At 38.6% G+C, this 21131-nt stretch overlaps 1 protein-coding gene across 3 annotated transcripts in view; it reads left to right on the top strand.

Moving 5' to 3' along the window:
• The first annotated feature begins 2833 nt into the window (after window positions 1-2833).
• DOP1A (DOP1 leucine zipper like protein A) overlaps window positions 2834-21131 on the top strand; it is a 64422-nt gene continuing 46124 nt past the window's right edge. For 2 of the 3 annotated variants that reach the window (XM_030489252.1, XM_030489251.1), the window contains exons 1-6: window positions 2834-2911; window positions 14573-14764; window positions 16214-16395; window positions 18133-18303; window positions 19936-20125; window positions 20680-20778. In XM_030489252.1, coding sequence (XP_030345112.1) covers window positions 14627-14764; window positions 16214-16395; window positions 18133-18303; window positions 19936-20125; window positions 20680-20778 — 780 coding nt within the window. In that variant the 5' untranslated portion in view covers window positions 2834-2911; window positions 14573-14626. Of the gene's footprint in view, window positions 2912-14572; window positions 14765-16213; window positions 16396-17339; window positions 17430-18132; window positions 18304-19935; window positions 20126-20679; window positions 20779-21131 lie in introns of all 3 variants that reach the window. The other variant, XM_030489250.1, reaches the window with a different exon arrangement.

Below are 21131 nucleotides of genomic sequence, written 5' to 3'. Positions count from 1 at the left end.
TGCTTTGGAAAAAAAAAAAACCCTAAGTTGTTCGCAAAGTTTTTGTGAAGTGCTTACTTTCTATGAAAGCCACAAGACCTTCTGCAATTGCAGAGAGTTGTTTGAAAACATGATCTGCAAAGCTTCAAACAACAAGGCAGATTTGCACACTTCAATTTTATAGCAATTTACTATCTAAGACAAGATCACTTGAAGTAATCATGGAGTTGGCAAAACCACATAGATCTTTTAGAAGAGTCTCAAGCAGATGGAATAAGGTTAGATTTTGTAGGAGAAATAGGGCAGACAAGTCAGCTAGACTGCCTCAACCGGTATTTTTTTTGTTTGTTTAACAAACCAGGAATTTATTAAAGTATTCCAAGATGCAGATCATACTCTCCACATGCCATTCTCAGGGTGGTGTTTGGGGATTTTGTTGTTGTCGTTTGCTTGCTTAATTTTTTAAGGAAGAAAAATATTTAGTCCACATGGTGGCTTTCATTTGCAATTACTTCACAAAGCAAAGTACATATTGCAGGTTAAATTGTTCTGAGCAAGCAGGTCACACGCCAAACATAAAATCCATGTAATTACAGGAGAATCAACTCCTAGTATTAGTAAAAGGGCCTCAGGCCCTGGCTTTACAAAGGCTTACACAAGGCTACAAAGTTATGAATAATCTTAAGTATTCACAGGGTGTGAGCGTCTTTTATCTGAAATTGTCTATTATAGGTTTCTCACAATTTCTGTGGTCAAATGATTACACAGAAATGAAGGTAAATGTCATACAGAGTGAGTGCAAGCATCAGTGGTGCATCTAGCCCAGTATTTTGACTCCAACGCCAGTAAAAGGATATACTAGTTAGGAAGAGCTCTGTAGTGGGGTCACTTCCCGGTACTTCCCCTCCATCTAATTGTATTAGGGATGCCTATTTCCTTCAGTGACAACTTACAGGTGTGTTTGCCATCACTATGAATAATGCCTTCTTCAACCTAGGGACAGGAGGCCACCTCTGGTAGCAATATGTTCTAGAAGTGCACAAACTGCTTTGCAGAAAAGCGTTTCCTTTACACATCTCAAAAACGATCTTCCACTGTTTTCACAGAATCATAGAATGGTTGGGTTAGAAAGGACCTTAAAGATCATCTAGTTCCAACCCCCCTGCCGTGGGCAGGGACACCTTGCACTAGACCAGGTTGCTCCAAGCCCCATCCAGCCTGGCCTTGAACACTGCCAGGGATGGGGCAGCCACAGCTTCTCTGGGCAGCCTGGGTCAGTATCTCTGTCAGGCACTGGAAGGCTGCTCTAAGGTCTCCCTGGAACCTTCTCCAGGCTGAACAACCCCATCTCTCTCAGCCTGTTTCAGCCTACTCTCCCTGTATCGAACAGTCCCAGCTGCTACTGCTCTTGCTGTAAGGCAGCAGCACCATCCCTTCTTTGTGCCTCCCCTAAATCCTCCACATCCTTCTTGAGCTGTGAAGACCAGAACTGATGGAGCAATCAATCTGAAGCTGCAGTGCCAGCAATCCAACGGCAGCACAACAACTATTTCCCTCTTGTTCTCAATATTCTTCCCAATAGCGTACAGCGTTCTGTGGGAGCTTTTTGAGTGCCACTGCACATAAAGTTGAGACAATTTCAGAGAACTGAGAGCTCTGAGTTGTAACCATCACTACTAAATTCAGCCAAAGGGAAGCTTGGAAATCCCACCGCTTCACAGCACAGGAGCATGCAACAGCATGCAGTTAGTTACTGAAAGTACCATTGCCTCTGTGAAGATCACCACTTTTAAACAGCTCCAAAGCACCAGCCCTTAGTTCCAGCCCTAAAAATTAAATCTCAAATGCATTTGCAGGTCTCTTTAAAGAAAAATAAATGTAAATGCACCATTTTAATTGGAAATACATGACCTGCAGAATCGTACTTGATGCCTGAGAGAACCAGTGGGAATTGTCAAGTTTCCAAAAGAGTAACTTTCTCATCTAATGAATCCTGGCATAGTTTAATATTAGAGAAAAGGAATCACATTCCCTCTTTATGATTATCCCGAGCCTGGAGAATAAAATTGGACTTCATAAAATATTGGATGATAACATAAGTCTCCGAGTAGAACATTTATAAATATTATGAGCTTTTCCCCTGGCAATATTTCAGAAATATTTATTGTCTTCAGACAAAGTCTAGAAGATTTATCACAGAAGTTGAATGCACTTTCTGGTTTCTGTGGGTTTGTTTTTTTTCACTTACTGAAGTAATTTATAACCATAATAACTGTTTGCTATTATGAAGCCTGCTTAAACTTGAGAACCAAAACGATGACTTTGAAACTAACAGATTGCAGTCTAAGTGTGCCCTTCATCCTGTGAACTGCTCGCTTGAGAATCCTCTTGAAACGAAAAATTCCTCCCAGTGTCATACAGGTGGGCACCCTGTACTCACCTCTCTCTGCCATCAGGATGGTCAAGCATACAAATCAGAGTAGATTTTAGAAAATTCTGAATTCAACCGCTACGCATAGAACCGAAAATATTTTCTAAAGTACCACTTTTCTTCCATTTTTACCTGCGCTGTATTTGGTGAAGCAGGTAAAGATTAGGCAAAATAAACACATACATGTATGTATATATGCCCATACGTGGCACTTGGTCAGCACGAAGGCAGAGAACCGCTGCGCGCCCGCGCGGTGGCCGCGGGCAGACCGCCCGCACGGCACTCACTCCGCTCCCGCCGCCGCAGCGGAGGCGGGGCCGCGCCGCCCTCGCTCCCTGCCTGCCTCCCGCGCGCGCCTTTCCCGCGGCGGCCCGCCAGGGGGCGTTGCTCGGTGCGGCGCGGTGCGGCGCGGAGGCGGTGCGGCGCAGTGCATGCCGGGAGCTGTCAGGGCGGCGCGGGGGTGCTGGTGGCGGTCGGGCTCTTCCGGCTCGGGTCGCTCAGGTAACGCCGCTCGGCCCGGCGCCCACTCCTTTCCCTCCTCCTCCTCCTCCTTCCCCCGGTGTGGGTAGGCTGCGGGGCTCGGCGGTGGCCGTTCCCTTCCTCCTTCCACGTCTCCGCGCCTGTGTTGGGAAGGGCGCCGCAGCCGAGCGGGGTCCGCCCCTGGAGCCGAGCCGGCCCTCTCTTTTCCCCTCCCCGTGCCAGGCCGCGGGCACCATCGGGGAGGGCGAGGGCTGGGCCGTGTCGGAGCTGGCCTGCGGCAGGTGCCGGGGAGCCTGGGGAGAGCGGTTAGCCTGTTAATTGCTCTGCATCAATTAACCTGTGGCACCTGCCTCGCTCCACTGCCGCTCCGTGGCCTGCCCTTCGCTCCCCGGTGCTGCCCCCCCCTGGCGCAAAGCGGTCCGGGGGGTTTCGAGGCTGCAGACCGTCCCCGTCCCCATCTCGCCTCACACCCCCATCCCGACACCTGCGGCGGCGGGCGCTGCTGACGGGGCCTGGCTTCGCCCTTCCTAGAGGGGTTTCCTCCGGGCCCGCTGCCCATCCGAGAGCAAGCTCGGAGCTGGGCTGCCAGAGCCGTCCTGCTTTGACCTTGAGCGTATAAGGGCCGTGGGCCTCTTTTGGGTCGGATTCCTAGCTGCTTGGCTCGGCTGCTTGAGTAGTTGCATGTGATGTTTGGAAGGATATGCGGAGCATATGGCTGTCTATGGTTTATGTAGTGCAGGGTTAAATTTCATCTGTTGATGCAGGTATGGACTTAAATCTTGTGATGCCCACTTGAAAAGCATAAATGTGCGACAGCTTCTGGTGTTAAAGGTTTTTTGGAAATAGCATTTAGATACTTGTAATAATAACAACCAGAAAAGCCTGAACAATTTATCTCTTTAAGTATCCTAGGATATGCTGGATATGAGGTGCAGGGTTTGATGAGCTTGTTCTGGGTGAGTCAACCCTTGTATTTTTGTTGCTGATTAGCAAGAACCGTTGTGCTTCTGGATCTTCTTTTGTATGCAGTAATACTGAATGTGTTATGCTTCTCAGGTTAACCACATAATGTGATACCTGAATTCCAGCTATAGGAGTGTGAAGTGGTGGGAAGACTCTATCTAAATAGCAATGGGCTAGATGCTTGCAGGAAATAAGGAGGCATAATATAAGATTGAAGGTTTTTCGTTTTGTTTCTAAGCCTTGGTCTGTCTGTGTTAAATACGTATGCTGGCCTGGGTGTCTGATCTGCCTATTTTTTTTTGTTTGAAATATTGGTAACTTTTCAAAACCAGGCTGAAATACGGTAGACGTTTTGCAGGTCTAATAATAGTATGATGTCTAAATATTGTGATTATCCAAGACGTACAGTCATCTTTAATATGGATGAATGTCATGTGGAGGAATGTCGGTTTGGAAACAGGCAGAACGTCAGCAGTATAATTCCTGGTCTTGTTTTAATTGAAATGAGAGTAGATGCTTTTGGAAACTAAGCAGCCTGTAAATGAGAGATAGGGAAGGAGAGACTGCATTTCTAACTTAGTTAATGTCTTACTTTCCCAACTTGTTTGTAGCACCTGTGACAGTAGATGTTTAAACAACATCTTGCAAAGACAAGTTGTTCTACATCTTCCATTAGTGGAGTGGCTGTGCATTTGAGTGGGTGGTTATGTTTACAGGTTAGGCCATGTTTGTGCTACTGGTAGTGCTTTTCTTGTGTAAAAATACTGGCATGCTACACTGACCACTAGAAATACTCACAGCGTGTGCAGCAAGCTACATGGGTAAGAATGCAGTCTGTCGGGTGCAAGTGTGCTCAGCCTGTGTTCTTCTGACATCCGTTGTTCTCCCTTTGAATAAGGGGAGGATGCTTTCTTATGCTTGTCACTGGCCAGAGTTACTGCTGTCCACCTTCAGTGACTTCTTGCTTAGCTGGGAATGACTGCTTGGGCTGGGCTGACTGAAAATGCTTATTACTGTTCTACTTTTTTTTTCTTCTTTTTTTTTACTTTGGTGGAGCTATATTATATTAAATATGCAGTGTGTAGAGGAGAACCAAGAAGAGGTATGAAGTATGTTGTAAAAAAACCTATTTTGAAAATTTTTGAGAAAAATAGAAAATAGAAAAGAGACTAAAGTAAATGGTACCTGCTAAAGCGTGAAATAGGAAAATGGAAGTAATTTATTTTTATGCACATACATCGTCTTCCAGATTCATAATCATGTTGCCCTGACTTGTAGCTGAAAAGAAGTTGAGTGATAAATAGAAACAGTAAGTGACATGTTTCTCTCTCAGAGCTTAGGGAGAAGAAACACTGCAGGATCAACCATTTGCCCCCAATAACTGAAAGAAGAAATGAGATGAAAGCACCAAAGAGACTCAGTAAATGATTTCACTAGTCAACACATCGCTGTTTTTGTCAGAAACTTGTATGTGAATATAAGCATAAAAAACTATAAAGCTGAGGAACAGTGCTTTGCCTAATTTGCTTTCTAGTATCATTTGCAAAAATCAAAGGGAATTTAGCCTTATGCTTACGTATTTTCTGGCTTTCTTCTGAGTAAAAGGAAAGTCCAGGTTTGGTCCAGCCACCATTTTCAGAAGAGTCAGAAAAGGATTCTGCTTTACAAATTCCTTTGAAATCCATCTGCAGAATATGTGAAATAAGATGTATTGCAAAATATAACCACAATCTAGATAATGTCTAGGTATACATATGGCATATGACATTATTTCAGAATTAAAATCAGAATAAAATAATAGAAATGAGTTGAAATTTGAAATTAATAAATTAGTAGTGTCTTAGGACCTCAGGGTATGATAAAAAAAGGAAGTTGGACGAAGTCTTGCCCAAATGTTTTATATTAAAAGGTTAGCCACGTAAGGCAATGATAAGGATATGAGAACTTCTGACATGTTTTTGTGAAAATAAATACTGGCATCGTTTAGAGACAGAATGTTAAACTCTCCTGAAGCTACGTATTATTAGAACAATGGGTATAGATGAACAAAAGCTTTGTCTAAATCTTCAATTTTAAAGTTATTGTGAAGAAAGCATAAACAAATTATCAGGCCACCATTTCTTTTTTCTTTTCAAAGTTAGTAGATACTGTGTTAAACTGTGTGTCAGAATATTTATAGAGAGGTCACAGTGTGAAGGCACAGTGTTACCCTGGAAGCAAGGCTTCTCTCTCAGTAGAGTGCTGCAAGCATAATGTAAGACAGTGGAACTCATGCCAGTCCTTTTTTTTGGTCCACCAAGCTGAAAACTGTCTGGAAGTTGGCAAACTCTCCTTTAAAACTAAGTGTGGTAGAAATCTAGGTTTAAAAGTAGTCATACTGGTTCGAGTTGTTTTTCATTATTATGCTCGCTATGGTTTTTATTGTTTGTTTAGTTCTTTATTTCAACTGTATTACTATATTAATTGGATTTACTAGTTTGCTGAGAGTAAAAAATAAGCAAGAAAGAAAAAGAATACCTCAAGTCTTCCAGCAGTAAATGTTTGGAAAAAATCAGGAGAGCTAGGTAGCTAAAAAGTAGTTCTTTTCAGAGAGAGTATGGTACTATTTGAAGGCATGAGGCTGAAACATGTGAAAATATAAGTGAAAATAAATTGCAGTTTATTTTAGGAAGCTTGTCTTCTTACTGTGCTCAGGTACCTGGAGAGAAGGTAACTATTTAGAATCATGTACTTGCTTATCAATCATTGCTCAACACAGAGGGCAGTAGCCCCAAAGCCTAGTCGGTGCGTGTGAGAGCTGAGCAGTTGCACTGTGGGACAGGAAAAGCACAGGAAGAGCTCAGTGTACTGACAGGTGATACCGGATCCATGGGGAGGTGGGATTGCACTCACACCAGAAGATGCCCATTTTCTCTTTGCTAATCGTTTTTCCAACCTACCACACTTGTGTGGTTACCAGGAATTTAGCTATGTCAGATAAATACCTTCCATATTCTGTTTGGAGTAAGACAAACAGCCTTACTCCCCACATGCAGGATCTTTTTGTGGCGGTGGGGAAACTGTTGCAGGGTTGATTGTGGATAGCTGAAAAAGACCCTACCAACACAGGGCACAAGCCAAGCTTTTTCAGCATGGCAACAGTTTGTTTTGGTCCAGGGAACAGTAGGTGAAACATTGTATGCAATGTTGTACTTAACTTCTGAGCAAGAGTTTTGTGTTTCTGTTTGGCTTGGCATTGTCAAAGTCACTGGTTGACTTCAGGAAGTCATATATTACAGTTTGTATATTAAACAAAGAAACAAAAACCCAACCAAAACTCGAATGTTATATTCTGCATTTGGGATGCTTGGGATGTCAGCAGGGAGGCTGAAATGAAGATTATTTAAAAACAAAACAAAACCCAAAAAAACTTTACCCAGATTTTCTACATTTCTTTGATGGATGCATTGCAACTCCGTGAGTTGAAATTAAATGAAGTTTGAGGAAACGCTGCAAACAGGTCAAAAGAATGCAGATTAAATTCTTGGTAGGTTTTTTTGTGTGCTTTTCTTTCTTTCAAATGTGTGATTGAATAAGAAGGAAATGGTGGCCAGTTCTGGATCTAGGTTGAAATATTAGTTGTTCAAATACAGTGGTCAACAAAGGGAAGAAGGGGACAAGAAAAGTACTTGTAAGTGAACATTGAAGGATAACCAGAAATTCAGGGAACCATTTCCCCATTTTTTATCTATGTTGTGTTATTCTGACTTAAATTGACATCTGCTTTGTAATAAGATATGTTAGAAATTATGCATAATTTAAGATGCGTGGATATCTGGAGTTTTGTTGATTTTTAGATGTAAAATGCATGCTGGTTAGATAGATAACTTAGGAATTATTTGTAGCTAGAAAGGAAAAAACATGGGAAAATATTATTTTAGGAAGAAGAAAATATTTTCAGCTAATGGTTGTCCTGAGTTATAATGAAGATTCAAATCATCATATTCATTTATTGAGTGACACAAGTTCAGATCTGTGAAATCTGAATGTTGATTTGATCTCAAGAAGGATATGATATTTTAAAGGTAGAAACTTTAGTGTAAGAAAGATTCCAGCATTTATGTACTGCAAGAGGGCTTTAGAAAAGATGTCTGTTACACTGAGTATCACATTGTTGCTAGTGCACCTGTTGTATGCCACTGCGATGCTGTCATTGGCTAATATGTATTTAGTTTATTCAGATTTTTTGAATTACTTTTTACCTGTTAGATGTGATTAAAATAATTATTTGGCATTAAGTCAAAGAGGAAACCTTTGATTGCTTTGTTACAGCAGTGCTTGGAGATCCCTGTAGTTAACAGGGCTGCGTTTTCCCTGGTACTTTGCGACAAACATTAAGACAGTAGTATGCAAGCACAGTGCACAAGAGCTGGAAGAAAAGGAATCAGTAGTGTTTTGTTGGCAGGCCTGGAATAAAAATCAAAATTTCACTCTAGTATATCAAATTGTTTTTTAGTTCACCTATTATATATAGAAAAGCTGTAATAAAGTAAAAGTGAGTAGAGGGATTAAAATGTCACCCTAAACTATTTTTAAGAGGCGATTGTAAGGGACGTATATTTACCAATGAGAGTGAGAAACTTTTTGGTCACTTTCTTCTCCCCTCTGATAAACAGGTAGACATAGATTTGATACTTTTTTTTTTTTAACTGTTGAAATACTATATTCTAAAGCAAATGCATTCACTTAGAGATTTTTCATAATTATAAATTTGTTTTCTTAATCATTGAATAGAGAAGTTGATTTCTGAGAAGGCTTGTTCTACATTCTTTATGGCATTTTAAGCTTGTTACTTGTTTCTGCTCATGAACTCATGTTTGATCTAAGTCCGACTTTGGAATACCATGAAACAGCAATAACAAAAAAGAATATTTTACAGACCTTATGTAGTTCCAGCAGAATATGTTCAGTGGTAGAGTTACAGTTTTTTTCCAGAGCATCTTTCTTCTGTGACTTCCTGTAGATGCAAAAGAAGATCTTAGTTCATTTTTATCAACAATTTGGGGTTTTGTAATTATAAATGTAATAAAATGTAAAAATTTTGTTAATTCTAAAGCCAGGAAGAAGCGAAGTCAGTGGGTACCTAATCTAACCTCTGTAGTAGTATGCCGTAGATTTTCTCTCATTTAATTCTTGTTTGAATGAGAATCACTCTCAGAAAAACATCTTGTGTTGGTTTAGAAGTTGTTGGTATGGGTAAGGCACGGGCTGTTATACTGATTTAATTTAGTTTTGTCATTGAAAGGAATTTGAACAACTAAAGCAGTGTAATTTTTTCTGTGGAAAAAAATGTAATAAGCTGATTCCACTCAGGATTTTTGACTTGGTAGAAAAATGTACTGGGAAGTTATAAATCAAAATATTAACTCTTATTAAGTGCTCTATACTGTTGGCAGAATACTAATGAGATCATGGCTAATTATAGTTAATTATACAGTCTGGTGTATTTTCTATTTTGCTATTTGGGTAACATGAGGGTGTTTTGCAGCTTTCATTACTGTACTGAGTAGCAATCGGCGAAAATAACAAGCACAAATGGCTTTTATTCTTCAGAAGATGTTAGAGATGCCTCTTTGAAAATTTCTGAAATAAGAGGACTCTGTAGAAAGTCAATTTAGAAATAGAGTAATTAGCTGTAATTGGAAAATCTTTATCTTTGGTGATAGAAGAATATGATAGAAGAATATTTCCACATTTGATTTTTATTGTAAGAGTCTTGCCTGGGATTTGCAGTATTTATTTTGCTATTCAGGCTTTTAAATATTTCTGAGGGGAAGCAAAACATAATAAATTACCAAATGACAAGTCTTCTGTTTTCCATTTATTCAAATCTGTGTTTGTATTGAGTCTCTTCAAATAAAAATGTGTTTCTGCAGTTACCAGCTTGGTATGTGGGCACTGTACAACGCGTAAAAAGCAATAGCTTGGTACTGTGAAATTTGAAATTTTTCTCTTCTGCTTTTTAATTATTGATTAGTTCTTTTACTGTACCTTCCATAACCACACTTGAAACAGTAAACAATTTTAGAAAGCCTTGAAATATTGCAAAGCTGATACTCTGAGGAATTCAAAGGGAGCAAGTTTGTGACCTCAGGTTCTTATAGTTCTTGGGACACACCTTGAGAATTCTTGATGTGTTGTATGCAGATTTGTGTTCCTCAGTGATCAGCCCCTTGACCTGTAGCAGAAAGCAACCATTTCAGTATTGCAGATTGGTTTGAAGCAGACAGAGCAAATCTGCAAGGCTTGAAAAATGCAACAGTGGAACAGTCACAAATCAAACCTGAAGAGGAGCTTTGGGGTACAACAGATACTGGAGAGCTTATGAATCATTGGGAAGTCTTATGACCTTGTGATTGAATTCAGACAGAATCTAGATGAAGGCTGCTTTATTGAATAAGTGTTGTTCTCAATTGAGTTTCTTTAGCTCCAGTGAAAACCATTTAGAGCCTCTGAAACAGGTTGTTGATGTGAGACAGAAGGCTCTTACTCACAGGAGTTGTGAAGGATGAGCATTTACTGTGGAAAACACAGCTGCAACAGTATCATCTTAACATGACTCAGAGGAAAACCAATGCCACCTAACTGATGAAGGCTGTTCTGTGAACACACTACATACAACCCACAGCAGAAGGAGATTCACAGTCCCAGGTAGCTGCTTTCGCTGTCAAAGTCATAGTTGAAGGCTCTACAGGCATCCACGTATATCCAGAATTGTGTGGCGTCTGCTTTTTAATCCCCATGAGAAGGTGAAGTTGAAAGTAGCAGGTGTCAAGACCTACTTCTGCAATCACTTATGATTTAAATACGGTTTTATGAAGTAGTTTGGAAGTGTATAGTACTTCTTAGATAGTTTCGTCCTCATGGCCTTCTGCTTAGACACCTCCATTTTCTTTTTGTCATCCGTTAAAAAGAGGCATGGTCATCTAACAGGTCAGTGACTACCTATGTCCAGACTCATAAGAGTGGCTGAACCTTCAATCTGAGAAGCATGTCTTGTCTTCTCATTAGGTATGCCAAAAGGGGGAGGGGAAAACCCCAAAACAGCAAAAGCAAAGGACGGTACTCTTCATACCTTTGTTTAAAAAGAGAAATAAATAAAGAACATGCCAAGGAAAGCTGTCCCTCGTGCTAAATGGTGATTGTGGAATGGCAAGATACGTGGTTTATCCTTTGGGCTGTTTCGTGTGACAGAAACTGCTATTTTTCAATATTTTTGATCTATTAAATTTTATTACTCATCTAATTTTTCAAACAAATAAACCATGAAAGAATAAGGGTAGGGTACTTATAAGGAGACAGACATTATTAAGCTTTAATTAACATTGTATAAAAATATCAATGCTGTAAAATTAAATGTTGTTAAATCTGCAGTTTTATTATAGATGAACAGAACAGAAACGTATCAGTAAAAATACATTATATAAACAAGGAAAGATTAGAAAAGAATATTTTTAATATCTTCAGGCTAAAGAAAAAGTAAACCTTGTAGGACAAGTCTATTTTTATGTATGAGAGCTAATAAAAATGGGCATTCCTATAGTTTCAGGAATCTTGGAATAAAAATAGTGGCAGGTTTATAAAAATAATCATAATATTTACCTAGTCTTTTTTTTGTATCCCTGGCTTATTATGGCTACTGATATGATTTGGAAGATACATTGTTTAAAATAGACACTCTTCATTGTTGGGAAAAATATGTAAGAATTTCTTTCTCTCCCTGTAACCTTAAACCATATAAAGCTTTTCTTAAGAAAAATGAGACTATAACCATAGAGTAATAAGAAAATGGAGCATGTTTTTTCTTCTCTATACAAAACTTCATAAGGATTAAATTGACTGATAACATATAGATAAATGTAAATGAGTACATGACTAGAGTAAGTTCATTAGTATCAGCCACTGTGCCGTGATAGACCTGTCTAAGTATAGGTTTTTCAAAGGAAGAGAATATTCCGATCAGTTATTAAGTCCAAAGAAAAGCTACCTGTGTAACTCTATGTTCCTAGTGGTTTTGTCTAACTTTTGATAATCCTGAATCAGCCCACTTTCAGCTTTCAGGTTTTTCAGGCACTTGAGAAAGGCAAAGCCCTGTTTTCCAGTCAGCCATAAGTGGTTGCACTTATGCTTTAGGTGGATAAAAAAAAGGATGCTGATGCTTTCTTCACAGAAAGCATTATTTGCTGTCAAGTACTTTCTCCATCTCATATGTTTGGAAAAATGAGTATTGTACTGGTTTTGTATGTTGATCCTTTCTTCTTTTTTAGTGTTAATACTTTACTTTTGGAGATGAGACATTTGCAGGTGTGCAGCTGTCTTTTTTGAGAAACCTGTTGGCATTCTACAGCTTTTTCAAAGCAAACATAATCTTTTTCTGGACTTAATCCAAAGAAAGATGGTTATTATAAAATGAAGCCACATGAAATACTTTCTTAAATGAAAAGCGAGATCTAGATGCTTTGTGCCACTGGAGTATCACAAAGTCTATCAGTTTGGCATCCAGAATATGGTTTTTAAATGGTGGTTTGCATTTCTGTTTTGCCTTGGAGGCAATCTGTCATTATTAGTCTGCCGTCAGGATCAGGACTGTAAAAGGTTTGTAATTCTTGGCCTTTTTATTCACTCCTGCTATCCCAGCTCTTTTTCTTCCTGTGTCTGTCCTTTACTTGGTTTTCTTCTTTCTCGCAACTTCCCTTACAATGCTGAAAACCAGGAGATGAGGAATATGAGGAGAAAAATTGTAATAAGGATAAAGAAATTATTAATGTGGAATTTTGGTTGTTCTGTAGAAGAAAAGATAGATTAATGTGGTGATGGCAGGAGAGAGGCTTGTCTGGCACCTTACGGCTGTGAGGGTTCTTGAAGATCCCACTCCATGACCCAGAATGGCAGTGTACTGTCTCTGACTGAAGCAACACTTTTAAGTGTTTGGGAGGGTTAAAACTGGGTTTTTATCAATTTGTCTTCAGAAGCTCCTACTAATTAAAGGAGCAAAAAGGAGGGCACAAAAATCTGCCAAGGCGCTTTGTGATAAACTTGATGAGATTACAATTATGAAATTTCGAGCCTGATGTACAACTGTCTTAATACTGGAAATGTCAGAATACAGCTTTTTTTCATTTTACCTTTTGGAGTACTGAAAAGGTACAACAGTATTAATAGTGACATAATTTGTAGTGTTTTGCATTGTTTCAAGAACATGGCAAGGAGTTGACCTGAAGGTAGCTGAAAATACTGGGTAGCCAGTCCTAGGGTTTTATGTTGCTTAGTCGGTGGTAACTCGTTATGAGGACTGTTGACAAAAGTTGTGTGTTTATTACATGAGGTGAAACAAGTCAAATTGTTAGCCTTTTCTGACTGGTCTAAAAACACAACCTTTTTCCTGGACAGCATTTAAAGATAAGTGATTTTATTACCTACCTCAACTGTAGAACCACCAGAAAGCACAATGTAATTTTTTCATTTCTGCTAGTTCTTCTGCTCTATTATTTTGTAGGCATTTTCATTTCGAACAGTCCTGCTATTTTGTTATATTGCTGCTCACTGGGAATAGGGGCCAAGGAGAATGTTCTCCAGTCATTTTGGAAGGGCATGCTGAAGCTGCGGTTTTCAGTGTGAGTCTATCATACCTGGTAGACAGTCTGATGGATAGTGTCTTTATACCTGTTCCATAGTTTATTTGGGTTTGGTTTTTTTGGGGGGGTCTATCATGCTTCAGCCTGTGCTTCTGCACACAATTTTCTTCCCGTTTTCCTTTAATCAAGACGTAAGAGAGCAGCATCTGCGGAGTGTGAAGTCTCTTCTGAAGCTGAGCATCAGAGAGAAGTCCCAAAAGACCCCAATTAAAAGCTGCCTCTTTCACAGACATGCTAAAATAGGATTTCCCATTATGAGTTGTGAATGTTTAGGGTTACGGTAGCTTTAAAAACATATTTCTTTTTAATAGTGATTGAATTTCATGAAATAAATAATGTATGGTCTGTAGAAGTATGAGGTGGTATTTCTGGAATTAGAATATCTTAATTACTTGGTGTAGACTACCATGTGCTGACCATATATAGAGCAAATTGCAAAAGCCTTATATTACAGAATCCTAGTAAACATATACTTTTGTTGTGCTGGATGATGATAATATAAAAACAAAGTAGAGTTGCATTGCTGAATTAGAATACCAGGTCTTGTAAAAGGAAGTGTTGATGCATGAAAATACTCCTGAATAGTGTGTGACTCTTACACATGTCCTTCATTCTTGCCTTCTGCCTAGAAATGATTCAGAAAAATTGGTGTCTTCTGTTTTCAGAAGGGCTGATTTGTGGAAAGGTGGGGAGATGGGGTCTTCTGGTGATGCACCCAGAGGAGGAAAAAAGAAAACAAAAAATACCACTTTGTTGCATTGTTTAGAATAAACAGTGCTTTTGGGAAGGGGTAGGGCATTATTTTTCTAGGGTTTTTTGTTTGGTTTGTGGGATTTTTTTGTTTGTGTGGGTTTTGTTGTAGTTTTTACTTCAAAAATGTGCAATATGTTAGCTTTGCTCAGGATTTTGCTGTAAACTGATTTCATATTATAATGAAATTTCATTATTTCATAATGGCTTTGAGGAAAATCTGGTGCTCTCTATACAAAATTGTTTTAGTAATGTCTGCGGAAACAATGGTTTCAAGATTTCTTATTTCCAACAGGTGATGTCTGTACATGAATTGCAACCTAGTCTCTAGTGGGGACACCGTGGGAGGATGAACACGGAAGAGCTAGAGCTGCTGACTGATTCCAAGTACAGAAACTATGTAGCAGCTGTTGACAAAGCACTGAAGAACTTTGAATATTCCAGTGAATGGGCAGATTTAATATCAGCACTTGGAAAGCTAAACAAGGTATGCCTGGCAGGTGCTCTTGGAAAAGATTCAGGAACTGACAAAGGGTACCGGTTTAAAAATATAGAAATGCAAGGTTCTAGCAGTCCAAGACTCTTGCGGATGTTTTAGCAGTGAGTAAAATGTTGGGTATGTCTAAGGAGCAAACAAATCAAACAAATGCCTTTCTGAGACTTACAGTTGAACTCTTTGTAACTGTAAGTGGAGGGAAAAGTTATTTATGTTTCTAGTGGAAATAAATGCAACATCTTTTTTATCACTAATATTTACTTCTAATTCAATGTTATCGAAATAGTGTGAAAAATAGTAGCCAGGATTAATATCAGCAATATTTTTATGAAGCATGAGTTATAAAATGGGGTTCAAATCATTAATTGACAAGATAATGTTATTGTTCTGATGCATTTTAACAGTTAATAAGTTGAATATGTAATATCATTGTGATCTTAGAGATCAGTTTACAAATAAATACAGATCCTGATATCCTATAACCATAAAATGATTAGGGTTGGAAAGGACCTTAAGATCATCTAGTTCCAAGCCCCTTACCAAGGGTAGGGACACCTCACGCTAGACCATGTCACCAAAGACTCTGTCTAACCTGGCCTTGAACACTGCCAGGGATGGAGCATTCGCCACTTCTTTGGGCAACCTGTTCCGGTTCCTCAACACTGGTAAAAATCTTGTTCTAATCAGTCCTATGTATTTCTAGGGATCTCCAGTCAGGGTCATAAAGTTCCCTTTACACACACATTTTACCAGTGTGAAGCTTTGCAGAATTTGGCATAGAAGATTACAGCTCTGAAACATTTAAGTTCTACCCTCTAAACGTTGTGAAAATCAGGAATGACAGTACAGTTGGCAATGCCAATGGCACAATTTCTTTGCATAAAGTCTCATTTCTTTCAATTTTTTTTTTTGGATTGTAACGTTTCTTGCTGCACGTGTATACAAAGTGAAGACTATGATATTGGAGGGGCTGGAGGAAATCTAAAGATGTAGATGCAACTCTCTTCCAGTCTTGAAGTGATTATAGTTTCATGCAGTGGTGAAGTTCTGTGTGTTGTCTCACTCTATAATGGTTTCTTAAAGTTATCCCAGACTGACCACTCACAGTTTTGTAGTCCTCTGGGAGCTACTGGCAATAGATTTTAACAAGGGAGATCATAATTTTTGTCTTCAAAAGGAGGAGTAAAATGAAATGGACAAGCTGTAAGTAAGGAGCCCATTGCAAGTGAAGTTTTAAATGCCTGGTGATACGTCTATAGCAAGTATACAAGTGAAAGGCATTACAAAGAGAAAGCTCCATGGTACATCTTAAAAGTGTGTATTCCGGTTTGGATTTTTTTTTTTCTTGTGTTGTAACCTAGGTATGTGTTGTGACTTACTGACCATGTTCAGGAACTAATTTATAATTGTGCTGTTTTCCTTAATGTGTTGATTTATTAGGTACTACAGAACAACGCAAAGTACCAGGTAGTACCGAAAAAGCTAACTATAGGCAAGCGCTTGGCACAATGTCTTCATCCAGCTTTGCCGGGAGGGGTTCATCGGAAGGCACTTGAAACATATGAGATCATTTTCAAAATCATTGGACCCAAGCGTTTGGCCAAAGATCTTTTCCTCTACAGGTACAGTAATTTAAATAACTCCATTCCGAATGCATAGTTGAGATGCTTTTAGTTTTGTGCATTTAAGAATACTGCTTTGTTATATATCAGTTCTTGATCAATTTCTTTCCCTCATGTTACTAGTGCTTGTGTTGTACTCTTCTCCCAAATACTGTATGTTGGAAGATAAACATATCACCTAAACTTGTGTTAGGAACCAATTTTAGATCTAGAAAACCTGGAGTTTATTATTTCTTCATAAATGGTTTTGTGCATGTGTGTACAGTAATGGAAGTGTTAACACTTATTTAAATGTATTCACATTACATTTTTATATTTTAATTTAAGTGGTATTGGAAAGAATTTGAATATAGTTTATTCCAAGAAACTTTCTCTTCTAAGCAATCAAAAGGTTGTCTATTTTGTTAGAATAGGGTGCAAGTAGAACATTTTTCTCAGCCTGTAGAACTGATGATAATAAAAGAAAGGATAACCTTGAAATGTAAGTGTAGGCTTTTGGTTGCATGGGGAGGGCAACACATTTAGGCTATTTATTATGTGATGCATAGAAGGGTGTGTGCGTATGTGCAGTCACACATGGTTCTTCATCTTTAGCTGTCTCTGGAGATTAGAATTTCATCAGTTTGAGAAATAGCGGAATGAAATAGAACTCTTTTTCTGTTTAAGTAGCAAAGGTGTGTGTTAATGCTTGGAAATAAATTGTATGCCTTAACATCAGCTGTTCTGTCTTGCACTGTCAAGATGTTTATATGTAGTTACATTTTGGGGCGGGGGAATTTGTGTTTTCATGTTTTTAATGATACTGTGAATTTGTAGCTTACATTTTTGCCTTGTGCAGTGAGTCAGTAGCTGCAATATCTTGTTAACAGTAAGTTCTAGGATGGTGGAAAATGCTACCTTGTGTAATGTAACTAAAAGCCATTGTTACTGATGCTTGGAAGAAGACTGACATTCACATTAAGGCATTATCAAAGATTCCAGTATTTTCATGAAAGCAGAGTGACAGTGTCTGAACATCAAATCTTGAAGCATGAGGAAGCGCCTTACAAAGAAACACTGTGGGGTAGTGTTCTTGTTACTGAACAAAAAGACATTTTCTGCAGAAAAAAGAAACCAGTTGACAATGTCAAAACAGTAGTTCTTCTGGATAGATAAAGGCAAAAATTGTTTTTATAAACATTTTTGGTACTTTAGAAAGATATCCCCTCCCCCTGCCACTAACATGGTTAACATTGTGTGTTGTGTTCGCAAAGTTTTTGGTTTGGTTTTTTTCAGGTTTTGGTTTTTTGTTGGGTTGTAGATTTGTACGTGTATATTTTAAGACCCTTGGCTCAAACTTAGATTATTTTTACTCTTCTTTCATTTTCTTCTTCCTGGGTTGGGAGTCTTCTGACCTGAGTCCTCAGTGATTTTGAAAACTACGGTTGTGTTCACATGTCTTTGATTATTGGTACTCTTTGTACTAATTTATGATCTTTAGTTACAATAGCAAAGATGTTTTTAGTATGTAGGCAGCTTCTGCTTAGCTGATCACATTTGCCACTTTCATGAAGTTTCACTTACATTCATGGTAAACTCAAAACTTTCATTCAATGTTTTCAGTCCTTTGAATGCTACATGATAAACAGTGGGTTTATTGTTAGTTTATTAAATTTAAGCCTGTAACACTCTTAAGATATAAATTAAATCGTCTCACATAAGAAGCTTCTTAAAAAAGATACATTTTATTTTTCACAGTTCTGGACTATTTCCACTTCTTGCCAATGCTGCAATGTCTGTCAAGCCAACATTATTGAGTCTGTATGAAATTTATTACCTCCCTTTGGGGAAAACATTGAAACCAGGACTGCAAGGACTGTTAACTGGAATTCTGCCTGGGTTAGAGGAGGGGTCAGAGTATTACGAAAGGTAAGGTTAGATATGTTAATAAAGTAATGTGCTTGATTTGTTGGGGGTTTTTTGGTGTTGTTTGGGTTTTTTTCTGCAACTTTTCATCAAATACTTGTATATGGATTTGTTTGGGTTTTTTTAAGATAGTTGGCATTTAATTTTATCCAGTCATATTAGTCGCAATGGAATAGTATGGCAGAAGATTCTTAACATTAGTTACGACAAATTAACTGTTAGTTGTTATTGAAAGGGAATTGACATTAAGTAGACTTAGTGTTATATGTTGGTCTCCCAAGTAACAAGCAATAGGACAAGAGGAAATGGCCTCAGGTTGTGCCAGGGGAGGTTTAGAGGGATATTAGGAAAAATTTCTTCACGGAAGGGGTTGTCAAGCATTGGAACAGGCTGCCCAGGGAAGCGGTGGAGTCACCACCCAGCAGGTAGTTAAAAGACGTGTAGATATGACACCTAAGGACTGGTTTAGTGGTGGACTTGGCAGTGCTAGGTTAACAGTTGGACTCAATGATCTCAAGGGTTTTTCCAACCTAAATGATTCTATGATTGTTATGGATTGAGATATGTAACATGTTAGGAACAAGCTGCTTTGATTCTTTTCCATGGATTTCCTCTAAGGTAGTACTGCCATATTATTCCTGGTCTAAAATACATACCCTCACTGAATTTAAGATAACAAACAAAGCTTCCGTCATTAAGATTTACTTGTTATGTTATCTAAATTATCATTAAGTATGTAAGAGATAGCAGTAATACATCTATCTAATCCACCTATAAAGGTTATTACTCCTTTCCTAGCAGAGTGGCCTGGGAGGTAATACCTCTTCTTAACGCTACTGGTACTTAGGCTTGCTAGATATCTTGACTGTGGTATCTGGAGTGCTGGAATAGAATCTTAACATATTAAAGGATGAAGTTACACTCCAAGGCTATGAATTCTTGGAACTGTTCACACGCTTATGTATTCTTGATACTTCCAACTTCAGAAGCTAGAATTTTCACGACTTGTATGTGAAGAGCAATTTAATGTTGTCTTTTTCTATTTCTGCGTAGGTAGATACACGCAGTGTAGTTGGCATCATTGCAGCAGGGAACAAGGGCTACTCAGCTTGCCTCCTGGGGCCTGCCATAGCATGTAGAGATGCTGCCACATGAGTGGGAAGAAATGAGAACAGAGGAAGGGATTGCTTGTGCCCAAAGAATTGTGGTATTTTTATGCACTGTTATTGCCAGTGGTGCTCAGTGCAAGGAATGAAAGGCCATTTGCTTGATTCTTTTTTTTTTTCTGTAGCTATGCTTTCCTGCTGTCTCTCTGAAACCTCTGTCTTTAGCAACACTTGGCTTTAAGTAGCAGATAAGAAAGTTATTTGGCTCTTTGAACAGAAGGAGTATATAAGGAGAAGCTGTGGGCAGGCAGAGGCATTTTGCAAGCCAGGTTGGCCCACAGGCATGCTAGTTGGATCACACTATTCAGGCTACATTATAAGGTTCAGTGTATAACTGAGGCTTCTCTTGGCCTCTCAAAAGAAAGTTTTGACCTTCCTGTAACAATTAATTTTTATACTTATTAAAATTGGAGGCTGGGGCAAGGGCTGTGATACATACCCTGATTCAGCTGACTTGATTTTACTGCAGGACAAACACACTGTTGGAGAAGGTTGCCTCTGCTGTGGATCAGTCAGCATTCTACAGTGCTCTCTGGGGTAGCCTCCTCACAAGCCCTGCAGTTCGCTTGCCTGGGATCACCTATGTCCTCTCCCATTTGAACAGGAAGCTTTCAATGGAGGATCAACTCTACATAATTGGCAGTGACATTGAATTAATGGTAATGTTCTATTAGAACAATGAAGATATTGGTCTTACTTATTAATATAATAATATACTTCAAGGGGCTTTAAATGTCTTCTGTATCTTTAAACATAGCCCTTGAAGAAATAAAAATGCACATTTATTATAGCTCTGGTTAAGCTGAAGTATTTGTACATGATAAACACTGCACAGATGAGTTAATGTTTCAGAGCTGCTTAGGTTTTGTATAAAACTTTCCATTCATGACACACTTCAGTTAAAAGTGGTTCAGTTTTGTTGCATGTTTTGAAAAATATATAGAGTATTACTTTGTCTTTTAAACTTAAGGTATTCATTGGTAATACAAAAAAAGCAAAAGTTTAATGTTTTTATAGTTCAGGGAATCTGTGTTGATTATATGTTTCCTCAGTGGTGAAACTTAATTTTTCTGTTTTATCTTGTTTCATTATTCAAAATTTTAAAAGAACTGCATTTTGTACGTATCGCTATTTATAAACAATTGTTCTCTTATATCTACCTTCTTACAATAATACAATAAATAACTATTTTGGGGGTCTGCTGTTACTTCAGGTGGAAGCAGTAAGCACATCAGTGCAAGATACCAGTGTTTTAGTACAGAGGAGCACATTGGACCTTATCCTTTTTTGTTTTCCTTTCCACATGAGCCAGGTAGGTTATTAACATGAGAGATGAATTGGCAAACTCCTAAATATACTCCAGTTCTTAAGTCAGTAGCAGTATTTAGTTGGTCTTTGTTAATGATTTTCTCCAAGATTGAGCGAGAGTCATATGTAAGAGTTTCTCTGATAGATTTGGCTATTCTCATGTCAGGATGTCTGCCCTTCTGCTTTTTAACTGAACGCATTAACCTTGGAGTTAACTTTAACTTCTGTATATGCAAACCCAATATAAATTATGATGTTTAGTTGATACAGAAGCTTTTAATTTGCTGTAATTTGATGAGAAAACAAATTATCTGTTCATGTGCAAATTGCAAATTCCCAGTGTTCAGAAGCAGCAAA

Source organism: Strigops habroptila, chromosome 6 (assembly GCF_004027225.2).
Source record: "Strigops habroptila isolate Jane chromosome 6, bStrHab1.2.pri, whole genome shotgun sequence".
Lineage (NCBI taxonomy): Eukaryota > Metazoa > Chordata > Aves > Psittaciformes > Psittacidae > Strigops > Strigops habroptila.
The sequence above is the reverse complement of the archived record's forward strand: the minus strand, read 5'-3'. Positions and strand labels throughout refer to the sequence as shown.